The sequence below is a fragment of the Chiloscyllium punctatum genome, chromosome 33 (assembly GCF_047496795.1).
Source record: "Chiloscyllium punctatum isolate Juve2018m chromosome 33, sChiPun1.3, whole genome shotgun sequence".
Lineage (NCBI taxonomy): Eukaryota > Metazoa > Chordata > Chondrichthyes > Orectolobiformes > Hemiscylliidae > Chiloscyllium > Chiloscyllium punctatum.
This window is the reverse complement of record NC_092771.1, coordinates 27,803,296-27,829,612: the sequence shown is the minus strand read 5'-3', so window position 1 is coordinate 27,829,612 and position 26,317 is coordinate 27,803,296. Positions and strand designations below refer to the sequence as shown.

The 26,317-nt window shown below is 43.0% G+C and overlaps 1 protein-coding gene across 10 annotated transcripts in view; it reads right to left on the bottom strand.

Moving 5' to 3' along the window:
* Positions 1–26,317, bottom strand: part of znf609b (zinc finger protein 609b) — a 229,662-nt gene that overhangs the window by 4,793 nt on the left and 198,552 nt on the right. For 7 of the 10 annotated variants that reach the window (XM_072553228.1, XM_072553229.1, XM_072553232.1 and 4 more), the window contains 3 exons: positions 17,019–17,194; positions 9,611–9,770; positions 6,897–6,978 (listed from right to left, as the gene is read on the bottom strand). In XM_072553228.1, the coding sequence (XP_072409329.1) occupies positions 6,897–6,978; positions 9,611–9,770; positions 17,019–17,194 (418 nt within the window). Of the gene's footprint in view, positions 1–6,887; positions 6,979–9,610; positions 9,771–17,018; positions 17,195–26,317 lie in introns of all 10 variants that reach the window. The other 3 variants (XM_072553227.1, XM_072553231.1, XM_072553235.1) reach the window with 1 other exon arrangement.

Sequence of the window (26,317 nt, the reverse complement as noted above, 5' to 3'; positions counted from 1 at the left end):
CTGGAAGGAAAAAGGAACAGGGTGAGAAACAAGGCAGCCATTATCAAAATTGGGAAAAGATGAATCCATGACCGTAAGATGTAGGAGCAGAACATAGAACTGTACAGCAAAGGAACAGGCCCTTCAGTCCACAATGTTGCACTGAACATGACGCCAAATTAAACTAATCCCTCCATTCCTTGCTTACTCATGTGTTAATCTAAAAGCCCCTTAAACGTCCCTACATATCTGCCCTCACACCAGCCTTGGTAGCGCATTCCATACTCCTACCACTCTCTGTGTAAACTAATTGCCCCTCACATCTCCTTTGAACTTTTACCCCTCTCACCTTAAATGCATGCCCCTTAGTTTTAGACATTTCAATTCTGGGAAAAAGATTCTGACCATCATTCCTATCTGTGCCTCTCATAATGTTATAAATTTCTATTAGGTCTCCCCTCAACCTCTGTCGTTCCAGAGAAAACAACCCAAGTTTTTCTAGCCTCTCCTTATAGCTCATACCTGCTGATGCAGGCAGCACCCTGGGAAACCTCCTCTGCACTCCCCCTAGAGCCTCCACATCCTTTCTGTAGTGTCGTGGCCAGAATGGAATGCAATAAAGAATAGGCCACTGTTGGATTGAGTCTGCTCAGCTATTCAAGGAGATTATGGCTCATCTGATAATCAACTCCACTCTCCTGCCTTTTCATCATAACCTTGATTCCCTTACTGATTAAAAATTTGTCTCCCAGCCCTGAATATACTCAATGATGTAGCCTGAAGAATTCACTGCCCTCAGAGACAAAATTCCTCATCACAACCTTAAATGAGTGCCCCCTTACTCTTGAGATTATGCCATCTGGTCCTAGACTCTCAGTGTTTACCCCGTCAAGCCCTCCAAGACTCTTATGTGTTTCAATAAGTCAGTCCTTCCACACCCAGGAGTGCCTCCGATATCAGTACATCTTCCCTAAGGGTCCAAACCCATTCACAGTATTCCAGCTGTTGTTTAAAGTGCGATATATCGTTTTAGGTATACTTCCTTACTTTAACACAATAAACATCCTATTATCCAGCATGTATAGGGAATCAGGGTCACCAGTTACATAAGAAATACTTCTACAGAAATTCAGTACAATACACTCTAGTAATCTTTGAATAAAAACTGAATTCTTGCATAAGCAAATTATGATTTTCACCATTTCCAATTTCTGCAACACGTTTTTGATTGAATTGTTGTGTGGGGCCTTCTCAGGTGAAATAGCAGATTGTTAGGTGAAAGGTTTCAGTTCTAACATGATTACAAGATCAACTAGCTGCTATTGTAATGATGCCTGTATGAGGGAGGTCATGGGGTAGCAGGGAGTGATAGAACGGCCACATTGTGGATGCACACACATGCACTGGAACCTGTCGGACCAAGTTCAAACAGATATTTTTGAAGAAACTTGACAAATTTCTTCCAGCCTAATGAGAATTCTGGACACTTGAGTACCAGAAAACGGGGCTGTATTCCATTCTGAATAAAACAAAGGCGACCATTTTATTTACTTTCCGTGTTGCCCGCTTTTTGTGATTTATACATCAGGTCCCATAAATCCCTCTGTTCTGCAGTCTTTCTCCATGTAAATAATATTTAGCTCGGCTATTCTTCCTGTCAAACCTTACATTTCCCACATTATATTCCATCTGTGAGGTTTTATCTATTCACTTCACTTATCTCTCTGCAGAATCTGTGCCATCCTCACCATTTACCCTCCCACTGATTTGTGTCACCTGTAAACTTGGCTACTGTAGTTGCACTTCCCTCATTCAAGTCAGTAATATATACAGTATTGTGAATAACTGTGGCCCAGCACTGATCCCTGTAGCATTCCACTGGTTACAAGATGGCATCCTGAAAATGCTTCCCTTATCCCAACTCTGTCTTCTAGTCATTAGCAAACCCTCTATCCATGCTAATATAGCGCCTCCAACATCTTGTGCTCTTATCTTACTAAATACCCTAATGTTCGGTACCTTAAATTGCTGAAAATCCAAACATATATCCTGTTGTTGTCTCTATAAAGAATTCTATAGAATGTCAGGCATGACTGCCCCTTCTTGAAGCTATGCTGACTTCACTTGATTCATAGAATCCCTACAGTGTGGAGGCAAGCCATTCAGCCCATTAAATCCATACCGACCCTCCAAAGAGCTTCTCACCTAGACCCACTCTGTCTCTGTCACTCTGCACTTCCCTGGACACTATGGGCAATTTAGCATGGCCGATCCACCAAACCTGCACATCTTTGGATGGAAACTGAAGCACTGGGAGGAAACCCACACAGACACGGGGAGAACGCGCAAACTTCACGCAGACAGTTGCCTGAGGCTGGAATCGAACCTGGGACCCCAGTGCTGCGAGGCAACACTACTAACCACTGAGCTACTGTGCTTCTACATGCCCTGATATTACATCCTTTGTAATAGACTCTCAATGGTTTCTTCATAATAGATTTTAGGTTAACTGGCCAATAGTTACTTGTTACATTGCTTTTTAAAAATAATGATGGTATGTTGGCAGTTTTCTAATTCTCTGCAACTTTTCTAGAATCTAAGGATTCCTGAAGAATGCAGCCATTATCTCTGTACTTACTTCCTTTAACATCCTACAGCCTTTAGCCCTGTTCGTTTCCTTCGAGTTACATTCATTTAAGACAGCCACTTGTACCCAGGTACGAGTGACAAATGTATAATGTTGACACATTCCGGTGCCATCTTGGATGACTGAATAAATTAATATTAAATCGATACTCCTAAAACTGAAGCAGCTTCAGAAATTCACCCTTCCCTCTCCGTAGCCTTCACCCGCTCTGCTTCTCCATTCGTTGCCGTCCAACATGTCTCCAGGTTCCTGCCAATGCACTCCTTCCCTGCCACCAATAGTAATGTTCCTTATGACAATCTCTGGTGTAGTTTGTTCCCAGTTCTGATATCTCACCCCCCTGACTATTTCCTGTTACGATCTTCAGCTGCTCAACCAGAGCTGTCTGCAGATAGTTGACACCATGGTCTTAGTCCCACCTTCTGCAACATCGCCTTCACAGAACCTCCCTCAGACAAACTTTCAGTGAATTTAACAGCAGGATCAGCCAGGCCAAAGCCTGAATACAAAGTGTGATTCAGGAACCACCTCACTTTCTTGCCAGGAGATAAATTACTTGTTAAACTCCAACTCTGCACTTACCCCAGGTACCTCAATCCTCAGGTTGGTCTGCTCACTTTCCATAGTACTTTTCTCGAATGATAGTTATTGTGTTTACTTCCTGCCCAGTTTTATCCCATTGATTATTGAGTATTTTTAGAATGCTCCTCGTGTTCCCGATGGTGAAGGCTGATACAAAGTTCATTCAACTGCTCTGCTCCTGCCAGGCTCCGTTACTTCCCCAGACTCATTCTCCCAGAGGGCTGTATTCACTTTGATCTCTCTTTGCCTTTTCTACATTTAAGGAAACTTTTACAATCCTTTTTGAAGTATTACTTACTTGTTACCCTTTCAAAATCATCTTCTCCCTTTATTTTTGCACATTCTTTGTCTGCCTTCAGTACTTTCCCAACCCTTTGGCTTCCCAGTGATTCTGTCACGTTGCATGCTTTTTCTTTCAATTTGATACTATCCTGATTTTCTTTGATCAGGTTTATCCTCTTCCTGCAATCTATCCTCCTCACATGAGTGTATCTACATTCAACCGCTGTCTTTTTTGCTAAATTGTTCACATGAGCCAACTTTGCCCTGATTTAAGTTTCGCACAGATGTTTCCATCCCAAGTGTCTCCCTCTCAATCTGAATGCTAAATTATACCGGACACGGTTTCCAAGAAGATTGGTTATCTCTGAGATAATTTATTAAACATACCTCATTACACATTACTATATCCAAAACAGGCAAAATTATCTTTTAAAAAGTTGTTCTCAAGTACAAAGTATCTTTATTGATAATTTCATGGGAGCATTAATAATCATGAGTGATAAACCAGGGAATTACAGAGCAGTGAGTCTAATATTAGTGGTAGGAAACTATTACATCTTGACTTCAATTCCCATCACCAGCTGAGGGTGCCATGAAGGATTCTCAACCTCCTGCCTTGCCTGAAGTGTTGTGAAACTCAGGGTAAACTACCATCAGTTGTCTCCCTCTCTCTCATGAACAGACCTTTACCCATTATTTTGTGTGAAGCTATTTGGAACATCCTGAAATTGTGAAAGGTGCTACTGAAAGGCGAGTTATAAAATGTACTTCTTTTTGATTCTATCCAATACAGTGAATCCAATATGTGAACAGTAGGTGTCAGTATTCACTCACTGAGTAAACACAGCTTTCTCCCCTTCCCTGGAGTGACCTGAAATGATATCCTCTTGCAGGAGAATCAAAGGTAAAACACATAGCCCAAGAAATTTGTCAGTTCTCATTGCCCCCATTCTCTAGCTGATGACTATGGTGATCAGATAAATCCTACAATTCACCCTGACAGCATTCACCAACACTTCATAAAGCTTCTTTGCATGTTATTCTGTGATCAGTAGGAAGGATGGACTTTTGCTGAGGTTGAGTAAAAGACTATTTGTGTATTCTGTATCTCAAAGCACTGGTATCTAGATGAGGTGCTGGGCAAGTTGCTGGAGGGAATCCTGAGGGACAGGATTTACATGTATTTGGAAAGGCAAGGACTGATTAGGGGTAAGTGAGGACTGCAGATGCTGGAGATCAGAGCTGAAAATGTGTTGCTGGAAAAGCGCAGGTCAGGCAGCATCCAAGGAACAGGAGAATCGACGTTTCAGGCATAAGCCGTTCTTCAGGAATGAGGGAAGTGTGTCCAGCAGGCTAAGATAAAAGGTAGGGAGGAGGGACTTGGGGCAGGGGCGTTGGAAATGCGATAGGTGGAAGGAGGTCAAGGTGAGGGTGATAGGCCAGAGTGGGGTGGAGGCGGAGAGGTCAGGAAGGCGGTGCTGAGTTCGAGGGATTTGACCGAGACAAGGTGGAGGGAGGGGAAATGAATAAACTGGAGAAATCTGAGTTCATCCCTTGTGGTTGGAGGGCTCCTAGGCAGAAGATGAGGCGCTCTTCCTCCAACTGTCGTGTTGCCATGGTCTGGCGATGGAGGAGTCCAAGGACCTGCATGTCCTTGGTGGAGTGGGAGGGGGAGTTGAAGTGTTGAGCTACGGGGTGGTTGGGTTGGTTGGTCTGGGTGTCCCAGAGGTGTTCTCTGAAACGTTCCGCAAGTAGGGGTAGTCAACATGGTTTTGTGCATGGGAAATCATGTCTCACAAACTTGATTGGAGTTTTCTTAAGTAACAACAAAGAGGATTAAGGGGGGCAGAGCAGTGGACGTGATTATATGGACTTCAGTAAGGTGTTTGCCAAGTTTCCTCATGGGAGACTGGTTAGCTACATTAGATCACAGGGAATACAGGGAGCACTAGCCATTTGGATACAGAACTGGGTCAAAGGTAAAAGACAGAGAGTGTGATGGAGCGTTGACTTTCAGACTGGAAGCCTGTGACCAGTGGAGTGCCACAAGGATTGGTGCTGGGTCCACTTTTCTTCATTTATATAAACATAGGAGGTAAAGTTAGTAAGTTTGCAGATGACACCAAAATTGGAGGTGTAGTGGACAGTGAAGGAGGTTACCTCTGATTACAACAGGATCTGGACCAGATGGGCTAATGGGAGGAGAAGTGGCAGATGAAGTTTAATTTAGAGAAATGTGAGGTGCTGCATTTTGGGAAAGCAAATCTTAGCAGGACTTATACACTTAATAGTAAGGTCCTAGGGAGTGTTGCTGAACAAAGAGACCTTGGAGTGCAGGTCCATAGCTCCTTGAAAGTGGAGTCGCAGGTAGGTAGGATAGTGAAGGCAGCATTTGGTATGCTTTCCTGTATTGGTCAGAGTATTGAGTACAGGAATTGGGAGGTCATGTTGCGGCTGTACAGGACATTGGTTAGGCCACTGTTGGAATATTGCATGCAATTCTGGTCTCCTTCCTATCGGAAAGATGTTGTGAAACTTGAAAGGGTTCAGAAAAGATTTACAAGGATGTTGCCAGGGTTGGAGGATTTGAGCTACAGGGAGAGGCTGAATAGGCTGGGGCTGTTTTCCCTGGAACATCGGAGGCTGAGGGGTGACCTTATAGAGGTTTACAAAATTATGAGGGGCATGGATAGGATAAATAGGCAAAGTCTTTTCCCTGGGGTCGGGGAGTCCAGAACTCGAGGGCATAGGTTTAGGGTGAGAGGGGAAAGATATAAAAGAGACCTCAGGGGCAACTTTTTCACACAGAGTGGTACATGTATGGAATGAGCTGCCAGAGGATGTGGTGGAGGCTGGTACAATTGCAACATTTAAGAGGCATTTGGATGGGTATATGAATAGGAAGGATTTGGAGGGATATGGGCTGGGTGCTGGCAGGTGGGACTAGATTGGGTTGGGATATCTGGTCAGCATGGACAGGTTGGACCGAAGGGTCTGTTTCCATGCTGTACATCTCTATGACTCTAAGTAGAGGCACAGGTTTAGGGTGAGAGAGGAAAAATTTAAAAGGGATCTAGGGGGCAGCTTTTACATACAGAGGATGGTGTGTGTATGGAATGAGCTGTCAGAGGAAGCGGTGGAGTCTGGTACAATTACAGCATTTAAAAGGCATCAAGATGGGTATATGAATAGGAAGGGTTTGGAGGGATATGGGCCAAGTGCTGACAAATGGGATTAGATTAATTTAGGATATCTGATTGGCATGGATGAGTTGATCTGAAGGATCTGTTTCCGTGCTGTACGTCTCTATGACTCTAAGAAGTAAACACCACTGACTTTTGTTCGCATCGTTAAACGTGCAAGTGGGAAGGACAAAGAAAGAGTTGGTTTTTCTTACCATTCTCACCTTCTGGCTGGTGGGAACAGGGTCGACACCGAGGCCTGTGCAGCAGCCTGTTGGCTTGTGACAATGGCTGGTGAGGATAGACCTAGTAATATGGAGAGGATTACAGGGTAAGAGAGTCAAGTGCAGCAACGCAATCAAAACCAAACAAGATCAGCAGGAACAGACCAATTGGCCTTTTCAGCCCCACCCCACCCCCATGATGACTGGACCATCCTGATTAAAGAGAGTCTTCCTTTCTCTAGCCCACCCCCACTCTGCTACATAATGTCTTAAGAGACACAATAGAGAGGTGTGACAAGAATTTCCTCGACCCCCAGCAATTTCTCCAAAGCAGACCAAGAAAGTGACACATCCAAAGTGAAGGTTGAGGAAATATGTACGCATTGTAACCGCCTTAATCTGGAAAGGAAATCTACAGTGGTCTGGAAATTTTTCACATCTACCCAAACAGTTCCCTCAACATTATCAACATCATTTTAATATAGCACTTTGGTTGCTGAAATACAGAAGATACACTATTTAGATAAGTGCTGCTGCTTTATAATTCAACATGTTTCAGGTAACTATATCTATAGCATTTCTTTGTTCACATTCCTGTGGTTAGGGATTTTACATCATTAGTGAGTTTTGAGAAGATTTGTGGCTCAGGTTGAGGTTCTGGATGCAGCTTTGCTCGCTGAGCTGGAAGGTTCATTTTCTGATGTTCCGTCACCATACTAGGCAACATCTTCAGTGAGCCTCCAGACGAAGCACTGCTAATGATTCCTGCTTTCTAGTTCTATGTTTGGTGATGTCATCCCCTGTTCTTTCTCTCAGGGGGTAGTAAATGGGGTCCAAGTCAATGTGTTTGTTGATAGAGTTCCGGTTGGAATGCCATGCTTCTGGGAATTCTCGTGCATGTCTCTGTTTGGTTTGTCCTAGAATGGATGTATTGTCCCAGTTGAAGTGGTGTCCTTCCTCATCCATATGTGAGGACACTAGTGAGAGAGGGTCATGTCGTTTTGTGGCTAGTTGATGTTCATGTATCCTGGTGGCAGGTTTTCTGCCTGTTTGTCCAATGTAGTGTTTGTTCTTGCACGGTATTTTGTAAATTATATTAGTTCTGCTTGCTGTCTGTATAGCTGCTGTTTTAGTGTTTGTGGGCTACCATGATGCCAAGGGGTCTGAATAGTCTGGCAGTCATTTCCGAGATGTCTTTGATGTAGGGGAGCATGGCTAGGGTTTCTGGACGTGTTTTGTCTGCTTCTTTGAGTTTGTTGCTGAGAAATCGGAGGACTGTGTTCATTGGGTACTCATTCTTTTTAAAAACATCGCATCGGTGATTTTCCTCGGTCTGCGAAGTTCCCCTGTGCTGCAGTGTGTAGTGCCTCATTAAAACAATGTTCTAATGCAGCTTCGTTTGTGGATGTTGAATTGATTGCTTCTGTAGTTCAATATTTGGTCCATATATGTTGTTTTCCTGTAGATGCTGGTTTGAAGTTCCCCATTGGCTGTTTGCTCTACTGTGACATCCAGGAATGGCAGTTTGTTGTTGTTTCCCTCCTCTTTAGTGAATTTTATGACAGTGAGGGTATTATTGATGGTCTTGAAGATTTCTCAGCAACAAACCCAAACGGTGTGTTAGCTCTTATTGGGATTGAGTTTCAGAACCATTAGGTCATGCTGCATCTGTACAAAACTCTGGTGCAGCCACACCTGGGGTATTGCATACAGTTCTGGTCACTGCATTATAGGAAATATGTGGAAGCTTTGGAAAGAGTTCAGAGGAAATTTACTCAGATGTTGCCTGATATGGAGGGAAGGCCTTATGAGGAAAGGCTGAGAGACTTGAGGCTGATTTCATTAGAGAGAAGAAGGTTCAGAGGTGAGTTAATTAAGACTTACAAAATAATCAGAGGGTTTGATAGGGTGGACAGTGAGAGTCTTTTTCCTCAGATGGTGATGGCTAGCATGAGGGGACATAACTTTAAACTGAGGGGTGACAGATATAGGACAGATGTCAGAGGTAGTTCCTTCACTCAGAGAGTAGTAGGAACATGGAATGCCCTGCCTGCAACTGTAGACTCGCCAACTTTAAGGGCATTTAAATGGTCACTGGATAAACATATGGATAAAAATGGAATAGTGTAGGATAGATGGGTTTCAGATTGGTTCCACAGGTTGGCGCAACATCGAGGACCGACAGGGCTGTACTGCGCTGTAATGTTCTATGGCAGGTTTATGGAATTAGATTTAGGCCAGCCACAATCTTAATGACTGGCAGAACAATGATGGGCCAAATGGTCCCCCTCCTATGATTATTTAGAGGATCTGTCAGCTGTATAAGAACTGAGAGCATAAGCCATGTTAACAGTGGAACTAATAGCTGTTTCCTTAATACACATTTATTCTGAATTATATCAAACCCCAAACAGCCAAATATGAAATGGCCATCAGCAACCACTTTAGAATAAATTTGATATCCAGTAACTTCACAGTTGTATGTTAAAATTAAACCATTCTTAGTTTTTAAAAAAATCACTTCAAGGAAATGTTAAGTGGGAAGAGATAATACCCGCCCAACATGGGGACTGAATGGATGGTTGGAACTTGGCTGCAGTCAAGGTGGTGAAACAGCTCAGTGCAACATTGTCCATCAACTGATATCTCAGAATTACTGAATTCCACTTACCAATTCTAAATATACCAGTACATGAAGAGTAACGGTGTCCTACCTGTTGCATATGGAAGGTCATATTGCCCTGGGAGTAACGGGTAGCCCATCCCAAGGTGATGATGTGAGGTGATCTGTCGCTGGGATGGTGAAGATCGGGGCCGTTCTTTATCGATCTCTCGTTCTCCTCGTTCTCTTTCATGAGGTGGTTTATCACTCGTCTAGGTTTTTAAAAAAATACCCATTAATATTATACACATCTTGGTCAATTTGCCTTAGTCAAGAGTACTCTTGTCTAAGATATCACACTAAGCCTCATTCCAGGATTCAAACTAATTACCCAGGTTGCAGTACTGTGCGGTGTCTGGACTGCTATATTGTTTGGGGTGTGTTCGTCTGAATCAAGTGTTAAGTTAAGATCCTGTCTCTCAAAATGGGCACAAACTATCATATGACACTATTTACAGAGCAGCTGGAAGTCTGTCTGGTGTCCTGGCTAAGCAGTCATTCAACACAGTTGTTGTTTGTGGGAACAATTCATGTCAAGACAAAGAAAAAGACCCTCCACTTTCCTTGATGTCATCAATCGATCGTGAAGGGTATTCAGCTCGACATGGAGCACACTAATTGAGATATTCACCTCTGGAGGATAACTACGTTCCCCATATTATGAACACACAAGTTTCATCTTTATCAAAGCGAGGGATGTCAGTGCTAGGGAATGCCAACTCCAAGAGTAGAACAATTAAATGTAGCTCTCTTGTCATCTCAATAATATGCCTTTATCCAACCTCATCACATCAGTTGTCAAGCATTTCCAAGTCTTACTGGGAGAAAGTGACTAAATACAAAAACGGCTGAAAATGTTAGCATTGTGGAGTTGCTTGACTCGGCCTAAACCAGTTTCACTTTGAATCATTATACTTAGCAGATGGAGATTTCCAACCGTTCTCAACTGAAGATCACTTTACATTTTAAGGTGATGGCTTAACAGTTTTGAAATTACAAATTTGAGAAATCCATTCTACCAGTACTACCTTGCAGTGACCATTCCTCCACAAGCTTAATAAGATATTTTAGCATGTACCAAAATGCAATACTCTCTGTCCAGTCCTGGACTAGTTAAAAGATGGCTAGCCTTCTCTAACACAGAAACAGAGAAGTCCCCTTTAAGTAAAATTCAAAATAAAAAAAATTTATTCATGTTGCCTTAATTTACAATTTAGCAGTGCCACGATGGGTTAAATGAATACGACAGTTGGAGGCAGGATTGGAGTTCAGTGGGGTTCTGAACAAATTTCTACTACACTTGCACATCAGTACATAACTACATTGCATGACTGTGGCTGATCAGCGTGCTTTCTGAGACCTAGAGTAATATCTACTGAGTAGCCCTTTCCCTGCATAGCAGCACAGCTCAAGTAGAATGGAGGCAAGGCTGGGATTTTGACAATGCTACCAATTCTTTGCAAAGTAAAAAAATCAACAATTTTGACCAAAATAAAGCATCAACTCTGGCTAATAAATCTATTAAGACAAAATTATATGTATTTGTAATCAGATTACCCATCCTCTTCGTTCTATTAACGTTAATATTTTGGAGATTGGAGGCTGGGATGGTGAAGAACGGGGCCGTTCTTTATCGATCTCTCGCTCTCCTCGTTCTCTTTCATGAGGAGGTTTGACCTTATCGAGGTGTTTGGAAATCATGAGGGGCACAGATAGGGAAAGAGGTAGGGGTAAGGGGGTAGGGGAGTCCAAAACTAGATGGCATAAGGCAAGAGGGAAAAGATTTAACAAGGACCTGAGGAGTAACTTTTTCACACAGAGGGTGATACATGTAGGAAACAAGCTTCCAGAGGAAGTGGTGGAGGTGGGTATGACTACAACATTTCAAAGGCATCTGGATGGGTACGTGAATAGGAGGGTTTTGAGGGATATGGGGCATGTGCTGGTAAATAGGACTGGGTCGATTGGGAGGTCTGGTGAGCACAGACAAGTTGGACCAAAGGGTCTGTTACTGTGTTGTATGACTCTCTCAATTGCACATTACAGCTGAATTTCAGCCTTTTATCAGGCAGCCTGCGTTACATTGGACCGATAGGTGCGACCAGGCAGTTTAGGAGACTGACCGAATAAGAGAAAGACGTTTAGCACGTAATTTAGGTTACGGTTCCCCTCCACTCTGTCTCACAGCAGTGAACAAACTCCGATGAAGTATTGAGTATTTACTTCTAATTGAGAAATCTACACAAAGAATCAAAATGCAGGAAACCAAATAGGACACGAGACAATGAAACTGAGGTAATATTTCCCAGATGATACCAAGCTGGACTTCCAAACTGAGAAAGCTGCCGAAAGACAAAGAGAGAGGGCACAGAGTCCTACAGATGTCACCAAACAGTCAGATCAAAAGACTACACCAATAAGCCTAAATTTCAACAGAGCAAGGATGAGCAATGGAGGGAGCCTGTTTATAAGATTCTGTAGAATAAGAGATACAATCAGATCGACCTAGTAACAGGTACAGCTGTGTAAAACGGGAGGGCTAGGGAGAGAAAGGTCACAGACAGGCCTTCCAGTACCTTGACCAGGAGCACGAGTGGAAATGGTTGAACAGGGTTAGATGAAGCACTGGAAAGGCCTGCATGTTACAGGAGAATGGAGTGTTGCTGAGAGGAAGCGATACTGTGTACAGAATGAGAAAGCAAGCTGTTTGGAGACATTCCTTTTGAAATGCGAGATCAGAGGGAGCAGTGAGAATGTTCACTGATGAAAAAATTCAAAACAGAATCACCAAGGGTAAAAGGCAGCAGCTGCTAGTTAGACACAGGAAATCAAGAAACGGGAAATTAGCAAGAGATCAGATTTTTTTTATTGCCATTTAAAAACAAAGACGATTCAAAGAAGAACAAATAATTGTACAGCACAGGAATAGGCCCTTCAGCCCACCAAGCCTATGCCCAAATTATATCTTTCCAAACTGAAAACCTTTTGCCTCCACACGGTCCATATGCCTCTATTCATATGTTTGTCACGGTTCCTCTTTAATTATGCTATTGTATCCTTCTGTACCCCCTCCTCTGGCAGTGCATTCCAGACATTTACCACCCTCCGTGTGAACAAATGTCTCTCACATCTCAGTTAAACTTTCCCCTTTTTTACCTTAAATCTATGTCCCAGTAATTGACATTGCTACCCTGGGGAAAAAAGACTCCGACTATCCTTTCTGTCCATAGCCCTCGTAATTTTGCAAATTTCTATCAGGTTGCCCTTCAGCCTATAACTTTTAAGGTGAAAACAATATCTTTCTAACCTCTCCTCATAGATTTTACCCTCCAAGTCAGGCAAGTCCCTGGTAAACCCAACCACATTAGGGAGATTTAAACAATCTTTGGATAAGCACATGGATGATGATGATGGGATAGTGTAGGGGGACAAGCTAAGAATAGTTCACAGGTCGGTGCAACTTTGAGGGCCGAAGGGCCTGTTCTGCGCTGTACTGTTCTGTGTTCTCAACATTTTCTGTACCCTCTCCAAAGCCTCAACATTCCTCTGGGAGTGTGACAACTAGGACTGTACATAATATTCCAAATGTGGAATACAGCTGCAACATAACTTACAAATATACTCTGTACACCAATCAATGAAGGCAAAAACGTATCTGCTTTCTTATCCACTTTCTGGGAACTATGGACCTGTATGCCGAGATCCCTCTGTATGTTAATACTTCGAAGGGTTCTGCCATTGACTGTATACTTCCCACCAGCATTAAACCTTCCAAAATGTTTCACCTCATGTTTATCCAGATTAAATTCCATCTGCCATTTCTCTGCCCAAGTTTTCACCCTATCTATATCTTGTTGTAACCTCTGGCAATCCTCCACACTATCTGCAGCTAATCCAATCATTGTGTCATCTGCAAACTTACCAATTAAATCATCTGAATTCTCTTCAAAAACATTTATATATAATACAAACAAGGGTGCCAGCACAGATCTCTGTTGAACACTATCGGACACAGATTGCCAATTAGGAAAACACCCTTACACCACTCCTGTCTGTTTTCAATGACCAAGTCAGTTCTATATCCATCTTACCAGCTCACTGCAGATTCCATGTGACTTCACCTTTTGTATTAGCCTGCCATAAGGGACCTTGTCAAAGGTCTTACTGAAGCCTATGTAGACAAAATCAATGCCCTGCTGTCAATCATCTTTGTCACTTGATCAAAAAACTTAATAAAGTTTGTGAGACATGACCTGCTCCACACAAAGCCATTCTGCCTATTGCTAATATGTCCACATTTTTCCAAATGTGAGTAAACCCTGTTTCTAAGACTGTTCTCCAATAATTGAGTAAGGCCACTGGCCTGTAATTTCCCAGATAATCCTTGTTTCCCTTCTTAAACAGAGGAACAACACTGGCCATTCTCCATTCCTCTGGCACCTCGACAAGGCCCAAGCAATTTCCTTCCTCACCTTCCATCAGGTCCTGGGAACTTGTCTACTTTAATACTTTTCAAAACACTCAACACCAATTTTATATCGACATACCCTAGAATATCAACATATCTCTCCTGAGACTCACCATCCACCATATCATTTGCCTTTGTGAATATGAATGACAGTAATTGCAGAGGACCTTACCCATTTCCTCTGGTTTCAGGTATAAATCCCCTCCTTTCCCTGGCTGCCTTTTTGTTCCTTATAAATGGATAAAGCACTTTGGGGTTTTCCTTAATCCTGTTTGCCAAGGACATCTCATGGCCTCTCTTAGCTCTCTCTCAGTTTTTTTTTCCCTGCTTTCTTTATCTGCTCGAGAGACCTGTCTGTCTTCAGTTTCCTAAACCTTACATAACGCTTCTCCTTTCCTTTTGACAAAGCTCACAATTTCTCTCATCATTCAAGGTTCCTGAATATTGCCATCCTTATCCTTCATTTTCACAGGAATATGCTGGTCCTGAACTCTAATCAACTGGCCGTTAAAAGATGTGGATTTACCCTCAAACAGCTGATTCCAATCTACATTCCTCAGTTCCAATCTAATATTATTGTAGTCAGCCACCTCCCGATCTGTATTTTCACCAGATGACCACACTTATCCTCACCCATAGGTAACCTAAAACTTAAAGTCGCTGTTCCCAAATTGCTTTCCCACTGAAACTTTGATTATTGCCCAATATCAGATCAAGAACGGCCCCTTCCTGAGTTGGACTATTTACACATTGCTTCAAGAAACCCTCCTGAGCACACCTAGCAAATTCCCTCCCCCCAACCCAAACCCCTGGCACTAAGAGAGCCCAAGTCAACGTAGGTGAAGTTAAAATCACCCGCCAGAGCATCCCTGCTGTTTTTACATTTTTTTCATAATCTGCCCACATCTGTTCCTCTATCACCCGCTGGCTTTTGGGAGGCCTGTATTAAAACCCCAGGGTGATTGCACTCTTGAGCTCTACCCATATTGCATTGCTGGATGAACCCTCCAAGGCATCATCCCTCAGTACAGCTGTAATAATCTTTACAATTATAACACATCTTCGCCCAAGCTCTTTCACATCCCCCTCTATCATGCCTGAAACATCTAAATTCTGGAATGTTAAGTTGCCAGTTGTCACACTCTCAATCAAGTCTCTGTAATAACTACAGGAACATAACTATATATAATAATCCAAGCTGCAAGTTCATTTTTGTTACCTGTCATATTTTTGCATTACAACAAATATATTTCAGTCTCACTGTGCTCAGTAACTCCCCTATCTGTTCTTCTTAGCCTGACTGGCCTCAGTCTCTAACTCCTCCCTTAGTCATTTCATATGCTGGCCCACTATTCTGGTTGCTAACCCCTCACAACATTAGTTTAAACCCTCCTGAACCCCCTGCCAGAATAGTGGTGCCCTTCCAGTTTAGATGCAACCTGTCCTTCGTGTACAGGTCCCACCTGCCCCAGAAAACCTTCCAATGATCCACATATTACACCAGCTCTTTAGCCACATATTTAACTGTACTATGTTCTTAGTCCTAGCCTCGCTGGTACAGGGAGTACTCCCAAGATTGCAACCCTGGAGGTCTTGCTTTTCAACCTCCTCCCTAGTCCCTGACTCCATTTGCAGGACCTCATTACTCTTCCTGCCTTATGTTGCTAGTATCAATGTGTATCATGACCCTCGGTCTGAAGTGTATTTATTTTAATGCAAGGAGTATGACCAGTAAGGCAAATGAACTGACAGTCATAGTCATAGAGATGGACAGCACGGAAACAGACCCTTCGGTCCTACTCGTCCATACCGACCAGATATCCCAACCCAATCTAGTCCCACCTGCCAGCACCCGGCCCATATCCCTCCAAACCCTTCCTATTCATATACCCATCCAAATGCCTCTTAAATGTTGCAATTGTACCAGCCTCCACCACTTCCTATGGCAGCTCATTCCATACACGTACCAACCTCTGCGTGAAAAAGTTGCCCTGTAGGTCTCTTTTATACCTTTCCCCTCTCACCCTAACCCTATGCCCTCTAGTTCTCGACTCCCAGACCCCAGGGAAAAGACTTTGTCCAATTATCCTATCCATACCCCTCATAATTTTGTAAACCTCTATAATGTCACCCCTCAGCCTCCGACACTCCAGGGAAAACAGCCCCAGCCTGTTCAGCCTCTCCCTATAGCTCAAATCCTCCAACCCTGGCAACATTCTTGTAAATCTTTTCTGAAAGCTTTGAAATTTCACAACATCTTTCTGATAGGAAGAAGACCAGAACTGCCTTCAATATTCCAACAGGGCCTAACCAATATCCTGTACAGCTGCAACATGACCTCCCAATCCCTGTACTCAATACTCTGACCAATAAAGGAAAGCCTACCAAACGCCTTCTTCACTAAGCTATAACTAGGATTTTGAGATCGTCCTACGCATGCTGAGACCTTCTTGGGATGTGAAGATTTCAATCACTTCAAAAGGTTAAAACTATATGCACTGAGAGTGAAAGAAATTTGATGACTGTAGAGTGCACTCAATGTCAAACGGGTTAATGAAATTCATCAAGTGAAGGTACAGACACTGTGGAGAGACCACAATGGGAAAGAGAGGAGATCCCAAAGTTACTGAAAAGGAAGCAAATGTCAAGCTATCAGTTTTAGATGTCAAAGAGAATAGTGCAAGAAGGAAAGTGTGTGGCTGGCACAAGGGTTTGATTGGCCAAAAGTCTTTCACCCACTTCTATTTTCTCTGCTTCTATGACGCAAATGGAACATCTAAATTACATAGCTCAAACTGATTCGGTCATGCTAACTTGTATTGAAATGCACAGTTTAACGGTTTGGAGAATGGTATGGGTTCTATACTAAAACAATCTGGAAAGAGGTTCTGAATTAGGGGCTATTTGGTTTAACAGGTATTGCATGGTATAAAATGAGCTGCTGTGTTCCCAGTAGACAGTCTCTGCTATGGTGCCAGCCTTGCTTACTTACTGTTGGTGACCTGCTCTTGTACTGGCTGGCATGCTGCTGCAGGATATCAAGGGCCATCGATTCAGAGCTCGGCTTGCTACCTCCACCAGGGCTCCCACGAGCTCGATCGCTGTCTTCGTGCCCTGGAACCTTATTGGCATAAGGCGAGAAAGAGAATCCAGAGGACAGATACGACCCTGAAAAGCAGATCATCCAAATTAATCACAACAGTGGCATTAACTTGCAATCTAACTGTAAAGGTATAAAAGTTCATAATTTCATAAAATATAGGAGCAGAATTAGGCTATTTGGCCCATCGAGTCTGCTCGATGGCTGATATGCTCCTGACCCCCATTTTTCTGCCTTCTCCCCAAAACCCTTCAACCCATTACCAATTACATCTCTAACTCCTCCTTAAATTTACTCACTATCCCAGCATCCACCGCACTTTGGCGTAGCAAACTCTAGAGATTCACAACCCTTTGGGAGAAGTAGTTTCTCCACAACTCTCCTTTAAATTTGCTGCCCCTTGACCTAGGACTATGACCTCTCATCCATGAATGCCCCAAAAGAGGAATCATCTGCTCCACGTTTATTTCATCCACACCTTTTATCATCTCGAATACCTCAATTTAATCTGCCATCATTCTTCTAAATTCCAGAGAGAGTAGAGGCCTAAACTGTTCAATCTCTCTTCATACGACAAACTGCTCATCTCTGGGATCCATCTCGTGAACCTCCTCTGAACTCCATCCAATGCCACAACACCTTTCCTCAAATAAGAGGACCAAAACGGTGCACACCGCTCCAGGTGCAGTCTCACCAATACCTTGTATCATTGCAACAATATTTCCTTACCTTTATATTCTATTCCTTCAGCTATAAAAGCCAACAATCCATTCACTTTCTTTATTATCTGCTGTGCCTGTGTGGCTAGTTTTCTGTGACTCATGAATGAGGATATCCTGATCCCCTCTGCACTGGAGGACCCCGAAGTCGCTCCCCATTTAGATAATAGGCTGCCTTCCCATTTTTTCAACCAAAGTGCCTGACCTCACACTTATCCTCGTTAAACTCAAGCTGCCACATTTGGCCCAGTCTCATAACCTATCCATATCTATTTGTAAGGTTCTTATTTCCTCATTGCAATTTACCATCCCACCTGTTTTTGTGTCATCCACAAATTTGACTCTCGAGCCTTCTATCCCTGTACCCAAGTTGTTAATATAGATTGTAAATAGCTGGGGTCCAAGGACTGAATCCCATGGCACCCCACTAATTACGTCTTGCCATCTAGAAAAAAAAACATTTATCCCGACTCTCTGTCCATCAGCCAATCATCTATCCAAGCTAATAAATTAGTCATAAACCCATATGCTCCAATCTTATGAATTAACCTTATCAAACACCTTCTGAAAAACCAGATATATTACATTTACAGGATCCCCATTATCCACTTTGCTTGTTACATTTTTGAAGAACTCTAGAAAATTAACCAAACATGATTTGGCCTTCATAATACCATGCTGACTCTGATGGATAGCGTTTTGATATTGCTTCATTGATAATTGATTTGAACACTTCCCAACAATAGATGTTAAACTAACTGGTCTGTAATTTCCCACATACTGTCTCCTTCCCTTATTGAAATATTAGCAATTTTCCAAACCGCTGGAACCCTTTCCATGTCAAGGCAATTTTGGAAAATTGTAACCAATGGATCCACTATCTCCACTGCCACTTCCTTTAATATCCTAGGATGTAGGCCATCAGGCCTAGGGGACTTGTCTGCCCTCAATCCTAATAGTTTGCTGAGCACCTTTTCCCCATTGCTGCTGGTTGTTCGAAGTTGCCACCTTGGCTTGCCCGTTCCAATAGAAATGGTATTATTGTAGTGCTCAGGATCATGCCTCAATTCATTGCAGTGGTTGTGTTTAATCTAAGGTCTCTTCCAAGTACAGATCTGTTGTGGTCAGAGAAAATTAAGGGGTCTTGTGCTATAATGAGAATCTAGAACACCATTTAAAAAAAAAAATGGGTGGCTCAATGCTTAACACTGCTGCCTCACAGCACCAGGGACCCAGGCTTGATTCCCACCTTGGGCGACTGTCTCTGTGGAGTTTGCACATTCTCCCCGTGTATGCGTGGGTTTCCTCCGGGTGCTCCAGTTTCCTCCCATGATCCAAAGATGTGCAGGTCAGATGAACTGGCCATGCTAAATTGTCCACAGTGTTAGGTGTATTAGTCAAGGGTAAGTGGGGAATCGGTCTGTGTGGGTTACTCTTCAGAGGGTCAGTGTGGATTTGTTGGGCCCAAGGGCCTGTACCCATACTGCAGGGAATCTAATTATTCTCCAGTATGACAGCTGAGGCAAAGTATTGATTTAGCATCTCTGCCATTTCATTGTTCCCCACTATTAATTCTCCGGTTTCATCTTCCAAGGCATCAACATTCACCTTTGCGACTCTCTTCCCTTTTATAAACCTACAGAAGCTTTTGCTATCCTTTCACTATTTTGTGTTGGTTTTCTTTCGTAATTTACTGTAGGTCTTTTCATTGATTTTTTTTTCATATCCCTTTATGTCTGTTTGAAAGCTTTCCAATCTTCTAGACTGCCACTGGCCTTTGCAATTTGGCATACCTTAGTTTTTGACTTAATATTGTCCTTGACCATCTTGTTTAGCCAAGGATGCTTTTTAACCCCCTTACCATCTTTCTTTCTCACTGGATACATTTTAGTTGTGAGGAATTGAGTAGCTCCTTAAACATCTGCCACTGCTCATCCGCTGTCTTACCATTTAGCCTTCCTGCCCAATCAACTCTGGACAAATCTGTTCTCATGCCGAAGTAATTTCCTTTGTTTAATTCCAGAACACTACTGTGGGACTACATTTTCTCACCCCCAAATTGAATTTTGAATTCTGTCACATTATAGACACTACTCCCGAGAGTATCATTAACTATGATGCCATCAATTAAACTCTTCTCATTACACAGTACCAAACCCAGAGTAGCCTGTTCTCTGAATTGGTTCCATAACATACTGCTCCAAGAAATAATCTTTAATACTTCAATGAACTCTGCCTCCAGGCTACTATTGCCAATTTGATTCTTCCAATCTATGTGGATGTTAAAATCACCCATGATTATTGCCGTGCCTTTTCTGCAACCCTCTAATATTTCCTCATACCAAGTATATTTTCCCTTCGCTATTTCTTATTTCTACCTAGACTCATTCCAGATCTTGATCTCCAGTGCTTATGTCATTTCTCTTTACAGCACTGATCGCTTCCTTCACTAGCAAAGTTATACCATCCCCGTTTCCTTTCAGTCTATCTTTCCCAATAAGTCAAATCTGAAGTGACGCAGCCATTGAAGGAACTGTCTATGCCTCCAATAGCTTTTAAGATAAAATTGGGAAACACGTCTATACTCAAAAGCGTAAGAGGACTTTGGATCTCTCTTCCACAAACAGCGACCGTTAACTAAAAGCATTAAAGATAAAATACGTAAAGTTACCACAGACCCAGAGGCACACTCTCATTAGAGATGACTGGTGGTAGTTTGACCCAAGGGTCACCATCCCTCAAGTGAGAGGAGACATTGAGAAAGAAGTCCTTCACATAGCCACAGCTCGTGTGGGAATTAAACCCATGCAGTTGGCATCACTCTGCATCACAGACCAGCAATCTAGCTAACTGACCCCTTAACAAAACACCATTAAGGATATGAGTTGCAGATGGGTACACTGAGTTTTTGTTTCTGTTCTTTTGACCTGAGAATTACTGGCTAGCATTTATGACCTTTGAGGCCGTGGTGGTAAGCCACCTTCCTGAATCATTGCAGTCCGTGTCATTTAACTAAACCCATGGTGCTTTTTCCTTTCTCATTCGGTAATTCCAGAGGCAGCTAACAATCGACCACATTGCTTCAGGTCTGGAGTCTCAGATAAGCCAGACCAGATAAGGATGGCAGATTTGAAATTCGTGAATAGGTGGATTTTACTGCCAATCTGGTAGTTTCATGATTAGTAATGAGACAAGCATTTCTTCCAGATTTATTAATTAATGGCATTTAAATTCTCCCAGCTGCCTTAAGCAGATGGTTCTGAATTGTGGCACAGGCTCAAGATCTTAAATGATCTGTGTTTGTTCTTGTGTGCCTGTATAACTGCTAATCTGAATCTCTCAGATTTAATCATGCAAATCAGCTCTAATTGTAGAGAGTAGCTAGCAGGAGACAAATTACTGCAATGAATTCCTTTTTGAGAGGACAAACGTTGACTTTTCTTCGTTACCAATGACTTCTCACACTGATCTCAGAATATAGGAGCAAATTACTACAAATGCTGGAACCTGTAATGGAAACAACCAATGCTGGAGATCACAGCGGGTCAGACAGCATCCGGGGGGGTGGGGGGGGGGGGGGGGGGGGGGGGGGGGGGGGGGGGAGCGGCCACGGAAAGGTCAGCAACTGTACCAAAAACAACAAATTCTGGAGATCACAGTGGGTCAGACTGGGTGACCGCTTTGCAGAATGCCTTCGGTCTATGTGTAAGCATGACCCCAATGTTCCCATAGCTGGCCATTTTAACACTGCGCTCTGCTCGCATGCCCATCTGTCTGTCCTCAGCATGTTCCAGTGAATCACAGCACAAACTGGAGGAACATCTCATTTTCAGACTTGGCACTTTACAGCCTTCTGGACTTAATACTGAGTTCAACCCCATGAGATTTTGAACTAATTCCCATTTCTTCCCTTTCTTTTAGCTTTACTTGTTACATTCTCTGTCATCATAACCTCTCTCCCCTCCCCCAGTAGACACACCATTGTTCTGCCGTTCTCACATTCCGATCACCTAATCTGAGCCATCAACATTTTCCCCCTCCCTCCCACCTCCCCCACTCACCCAACTATAGCATAAATGCTGCTTCCTTGACACTTATTTCAGCTCTGGTGAAGATTCATCTAGACTCGAACCGTGAGCTTGCACTCTCCCCATCGATGCTGTGACCTACAGCATTTGTTGTTTTCAGAATATACCCAGCTGTGTTAAGTCAAGTGGTGCCTTTGGGGTCATCTGTTGATTATTTTTCCCTGATGAAGAGTTTATGTGCGAAACATCGATTCTCTTGCTCCTCGGATGCTGTCTGACCCGCTGTGATCTCCAGAATTTGTTGTTTTCGGTACAGATGCTGACCTTCCCGTGGCCGCTCACTCCCTCCCCCCCCCCCCCCCCCGCCCCAGATGCTGTCTGACCTGCTGTGATCTCCAGAATTGGTTGTTTCCATTACAGGCTCCAGCATTTGTAGTAATTTGCTCCTATATTCTGAGATCAGTGTGAGAAGTCATTGGTAACGAAGAAAAGTCAACATTTGTCCTCTCATAAAGGAATTCATTGCAGTAATTTGTCTCCTGCTAGCTACTCTCTATAATTAGAGCTGTACAATAACAATTTTCCAGCACCATACTCTTCGACTCTATTCCAGATAAAACACAATGCATACGCTCCACCTGAGTTCATATATATATTCTTAGGAACATAGGAATCACAGCCCTTGTCAGCACCATTTTACATTTTGAGAGATTTGGAGCTACAGTAGCTGTTGAACGGAGTGGATTTCCTGGTAAGTTATGATCACAGTGAATGGAGATTGAGGATCACACAACTGAATACCAACAATGCTCACATCACGTGAAATCATTATTTTTAAAACGATCTCTCGCAGTTTACAGAGAAAATAATTTCTCTATAACTTAAGTATTTTGAATTGTTAGTTATCAGAAACACTTCAATCTTCCATATCAACAAAACAAAGCCAAGTCTTTATCCTCAAAATACCATCCTTGAAGCTTCAGTGTGATCCTGATGGTTCTGCATTGCACCCCTCTGGCCAATGTGTCCTTCCTGAGGTGCCCAAGACTGGACGGAATAGGATAAGAATGAGCTTCATTTAACTGTATTCAAACTCCTAGAATTCCTTCCTTAATGACATTGGGGGTTAACCCACAGCAGGTGGACTGCAACGGTTCAAGAAGGTAGCTGACCACCACCTTCTCAAGGGCAACGAGGGATGGACAATATATTCTGGCCAGCCAGCAATGCCCACATCCCACAAATAACTAAAAACTACAACTTCCTTCTCTCTGTGTTCCAGTCTGAGAAAAAGTCAAAATCCTATTCTTCTTTTTCAATTGCCGTTATTCTTTTATCTGTCTACTTGCTTTTAACGTGTAGTTGAACTTTCAAATACCTCTGTTTCCCTTCAATCCTGAGCTATTTACAATAAGCTCTGATTTAGTTTTCTCAGATCCAAAGTGAATATGTCACACTGATCCACAATAGAACATAGAAAAGTACAGCACAGAACAGGTCCTTCAGCCCACGATGTTGTGCCGAGGATTATTCCTAATCTAAAATAACCTAACCTACACACCCCTCAACTCACTGTTATCCATGTGCATGTCCAGCAGTCACTTAAATGTCCCTAATGACTCTGCTTCCACCACCACCACTGGCAACGCATTCCACGAATTCACAACTCTCTGCATAAAGAATCTACTTCTGACATCTCCTCTATACCTTCCTCCTAATATCTTAAAACTATGACCCCTCATACCAGTCAATCCTGCCCTGGGAAAACAGTCTCTGCTTATTGACCCTATCCATGCCTCTCATTACTTTGTATACCTCGATCAGGTCACCTTTCTTCCTCCTCCTCTCCAGAGTTTAGTCAACCTCTCTTACATTACATTACATTACAGTGGGTTTCCTCCAGGTGCTCTGGTTTCCTCCCACAGTCCAAAAATGTGCAGGTTAGGTGAATTGGCCATGCTAAATTGCCCGTAGTGTTAGATGTAGGGGTAAATGTAGGGGAAGGGGTATGGGTGGGTGCGCTTCAGCGGGTCGGTGTGGACTTGTTGGGCCGAAGGGCCTGTTTCCACACTGTAAGTAATCTAATCTAATCTTCATGAGACAAGCCCTCCAGTCCAGGCAGCATCCTGGTAAACCTTCTTTGCACCCTCTCCAAAGCCTCTATCTTTCTTATAAGAGCGCAATCGGAACTGGACATAATATTCCAAGTGTGATCTCACCAGGGTCTTGTAAAAGCTGCACAGCAAAGTCTGCAATAGCCCTTAAATACTGTCAACGGCACCTCCAACCTTTGTATCATCAGCAAATTTACTAACGCACCCCTCAACCTCCTCATCCAAGTCATTTGTAAAAACTACAAAGAGCAGACGATCACCAGGGTCTTGTAAAGCTGCACAGCAAAACCTCACGGCTCTTAAACTCGATCCCCATGTTAATGAAAGCCAAAACAACATATTGCTTTCTTAACAACCCTATCCATTTGGGTGGCAATTTTGAGGGATCTATGTTCTTGAACACCCAGATCCCTCTTGTACCTCCACACTGCCAAGAATCCTGTCTTTAATCCTATATTCAGTATTCGAGTTCGACCTTCCAAAATGCATCACTTCACATTTATCCAGGTTGAACTCCATCTGCCATTTCTCAGCCCTGCTCTGCATCCTGTCTACGTCACGCTGCAGCCTGCAATAGCCCTCAATACTATCAACGGCACCTCAAACCTTTGTGTCATCTGCAAATTTACTAACGCACCCCTCAACCTCCTCATCTGAGTCATTTATAAAAACTACAAAGAGCAGAGGCCCAAGAACAGAGCCCTGTGGGACACCACTCAACACTGACCTCCTGGCAGAATACTTTCCATCTACAACCACTCTCTGCCTTCTGTCAGCCAACCAATTCTGAATCCAGATTGCCAAATCTCCCAGTATCCCATCCTTCCTGACTTTATGAATGAGCCTACCATGGGGAACCCTATCAATTGCCTTGCAGAAGTCCATATACACCACATCCACTGCTCAACCTTTGTCGACCTGTCTTGTCACCTCCTCAAAGAACTCAATAAGATTTATGAGGCAAGACCTGCCCCTCACAAAGCCATGCTGACTGCCTTTAATTACACTTTGCTTTTCTAAATAGTCATAAATCCTATCCCTCAGAATACTTTCCAAACCCTTGCTAACTACAGACATAAGACAGACTGGTCTGTAATTGCCAGGAATTTCCCTATTCCCCTTCTTGAAAGGAGGAACAACATTCGCCTCCCTCCAATCCTCCAGTACGACTCCCTGGGACAGTGAGGAGGCAAAGATCTTCACCAGCAGCTTAGAAACCTCCTTTCTCGCTTCCCAGAGCAGCCTAGGATAAATCTTAATGTCATCAATCTTAATGTTTGCCAAAATTTCCAGCACATCAACTTCATCAATCTTGATCTGTTCAAGCCTGTATACCAGCTCCTCAAAAGTTCTCATTCACAACAAGGTCCCTTTCCTTAGTGAAAACCGAAGCAAAAAATTCATTTAGGGCTTCCCCATTTGCTCAGACTCCAATCACAAGTTCCGTATGCTATCCCTACAATCAATTCCACATTTGGCCAGCCACTTAATTAATGTTCCCTATTGCTCCCAGTGTCCTCCCTCCCAAGTTGACATGGTTTGTAAATTCAAATACTAATCTCCATTCCATCATTTATAGCAATAATATTACCCACTTCCCCAATAACTCCCTCATCCCACTCCCCCACAGATGGGGCAGATACTCATGATTCATCTCAGCTGCAAACACAGTGAGCCCTTAATGGGACTGTCTCTACTACTCTCTTTTCCCTGCAAGCCTCTCTGATCTTCTCCTATGCTCGACGGTCCACTATAGTGATGACTTTGCTGAAATGCGCTGGTATCTGCTCTGCACCTCCCAATAGTGATGCAGCTGAGGACAAGGACTGAGCAATGCTAGGCTCTAATTATACATCCCTATGTGCTGTGCAGTTGGGTGTGCAATTGGGTGACACCATGCCATTGAAAAATTACCTACAAAGTCCGCTTAAAACATGCAGCTGGAATGCTGGCTCTTCGTTTCTGCTCCACCTCATTTGAATCAAACACTGAATTTCTAAGTTCTGAGGAAGGGTCACTGGATCCGAAACGTTAACTCTGATTTCTCTGCACAGATGCTGCCAGACCTGCTGAGCTTTTCCAGCACCTTCTGTATTTGCTACTGAATTTCTAAGAATGGGCCAAGAGTTAGAGTGCAGTACTGGTTATAGAGACCAAAGAGTTGATAATCAAGAGAGTAGTTCAAAACCATAAACATTAACCAGAATCAAGGGACAGTAATGGTATAGTGGCAACATTACTACTTCAGTAATCGGGAACTTCAGGCGAATATGGTAATATGAGTTTTAATCCCACTGTGGCACATAGTGAAGTCTGAATTTAATTAAAAA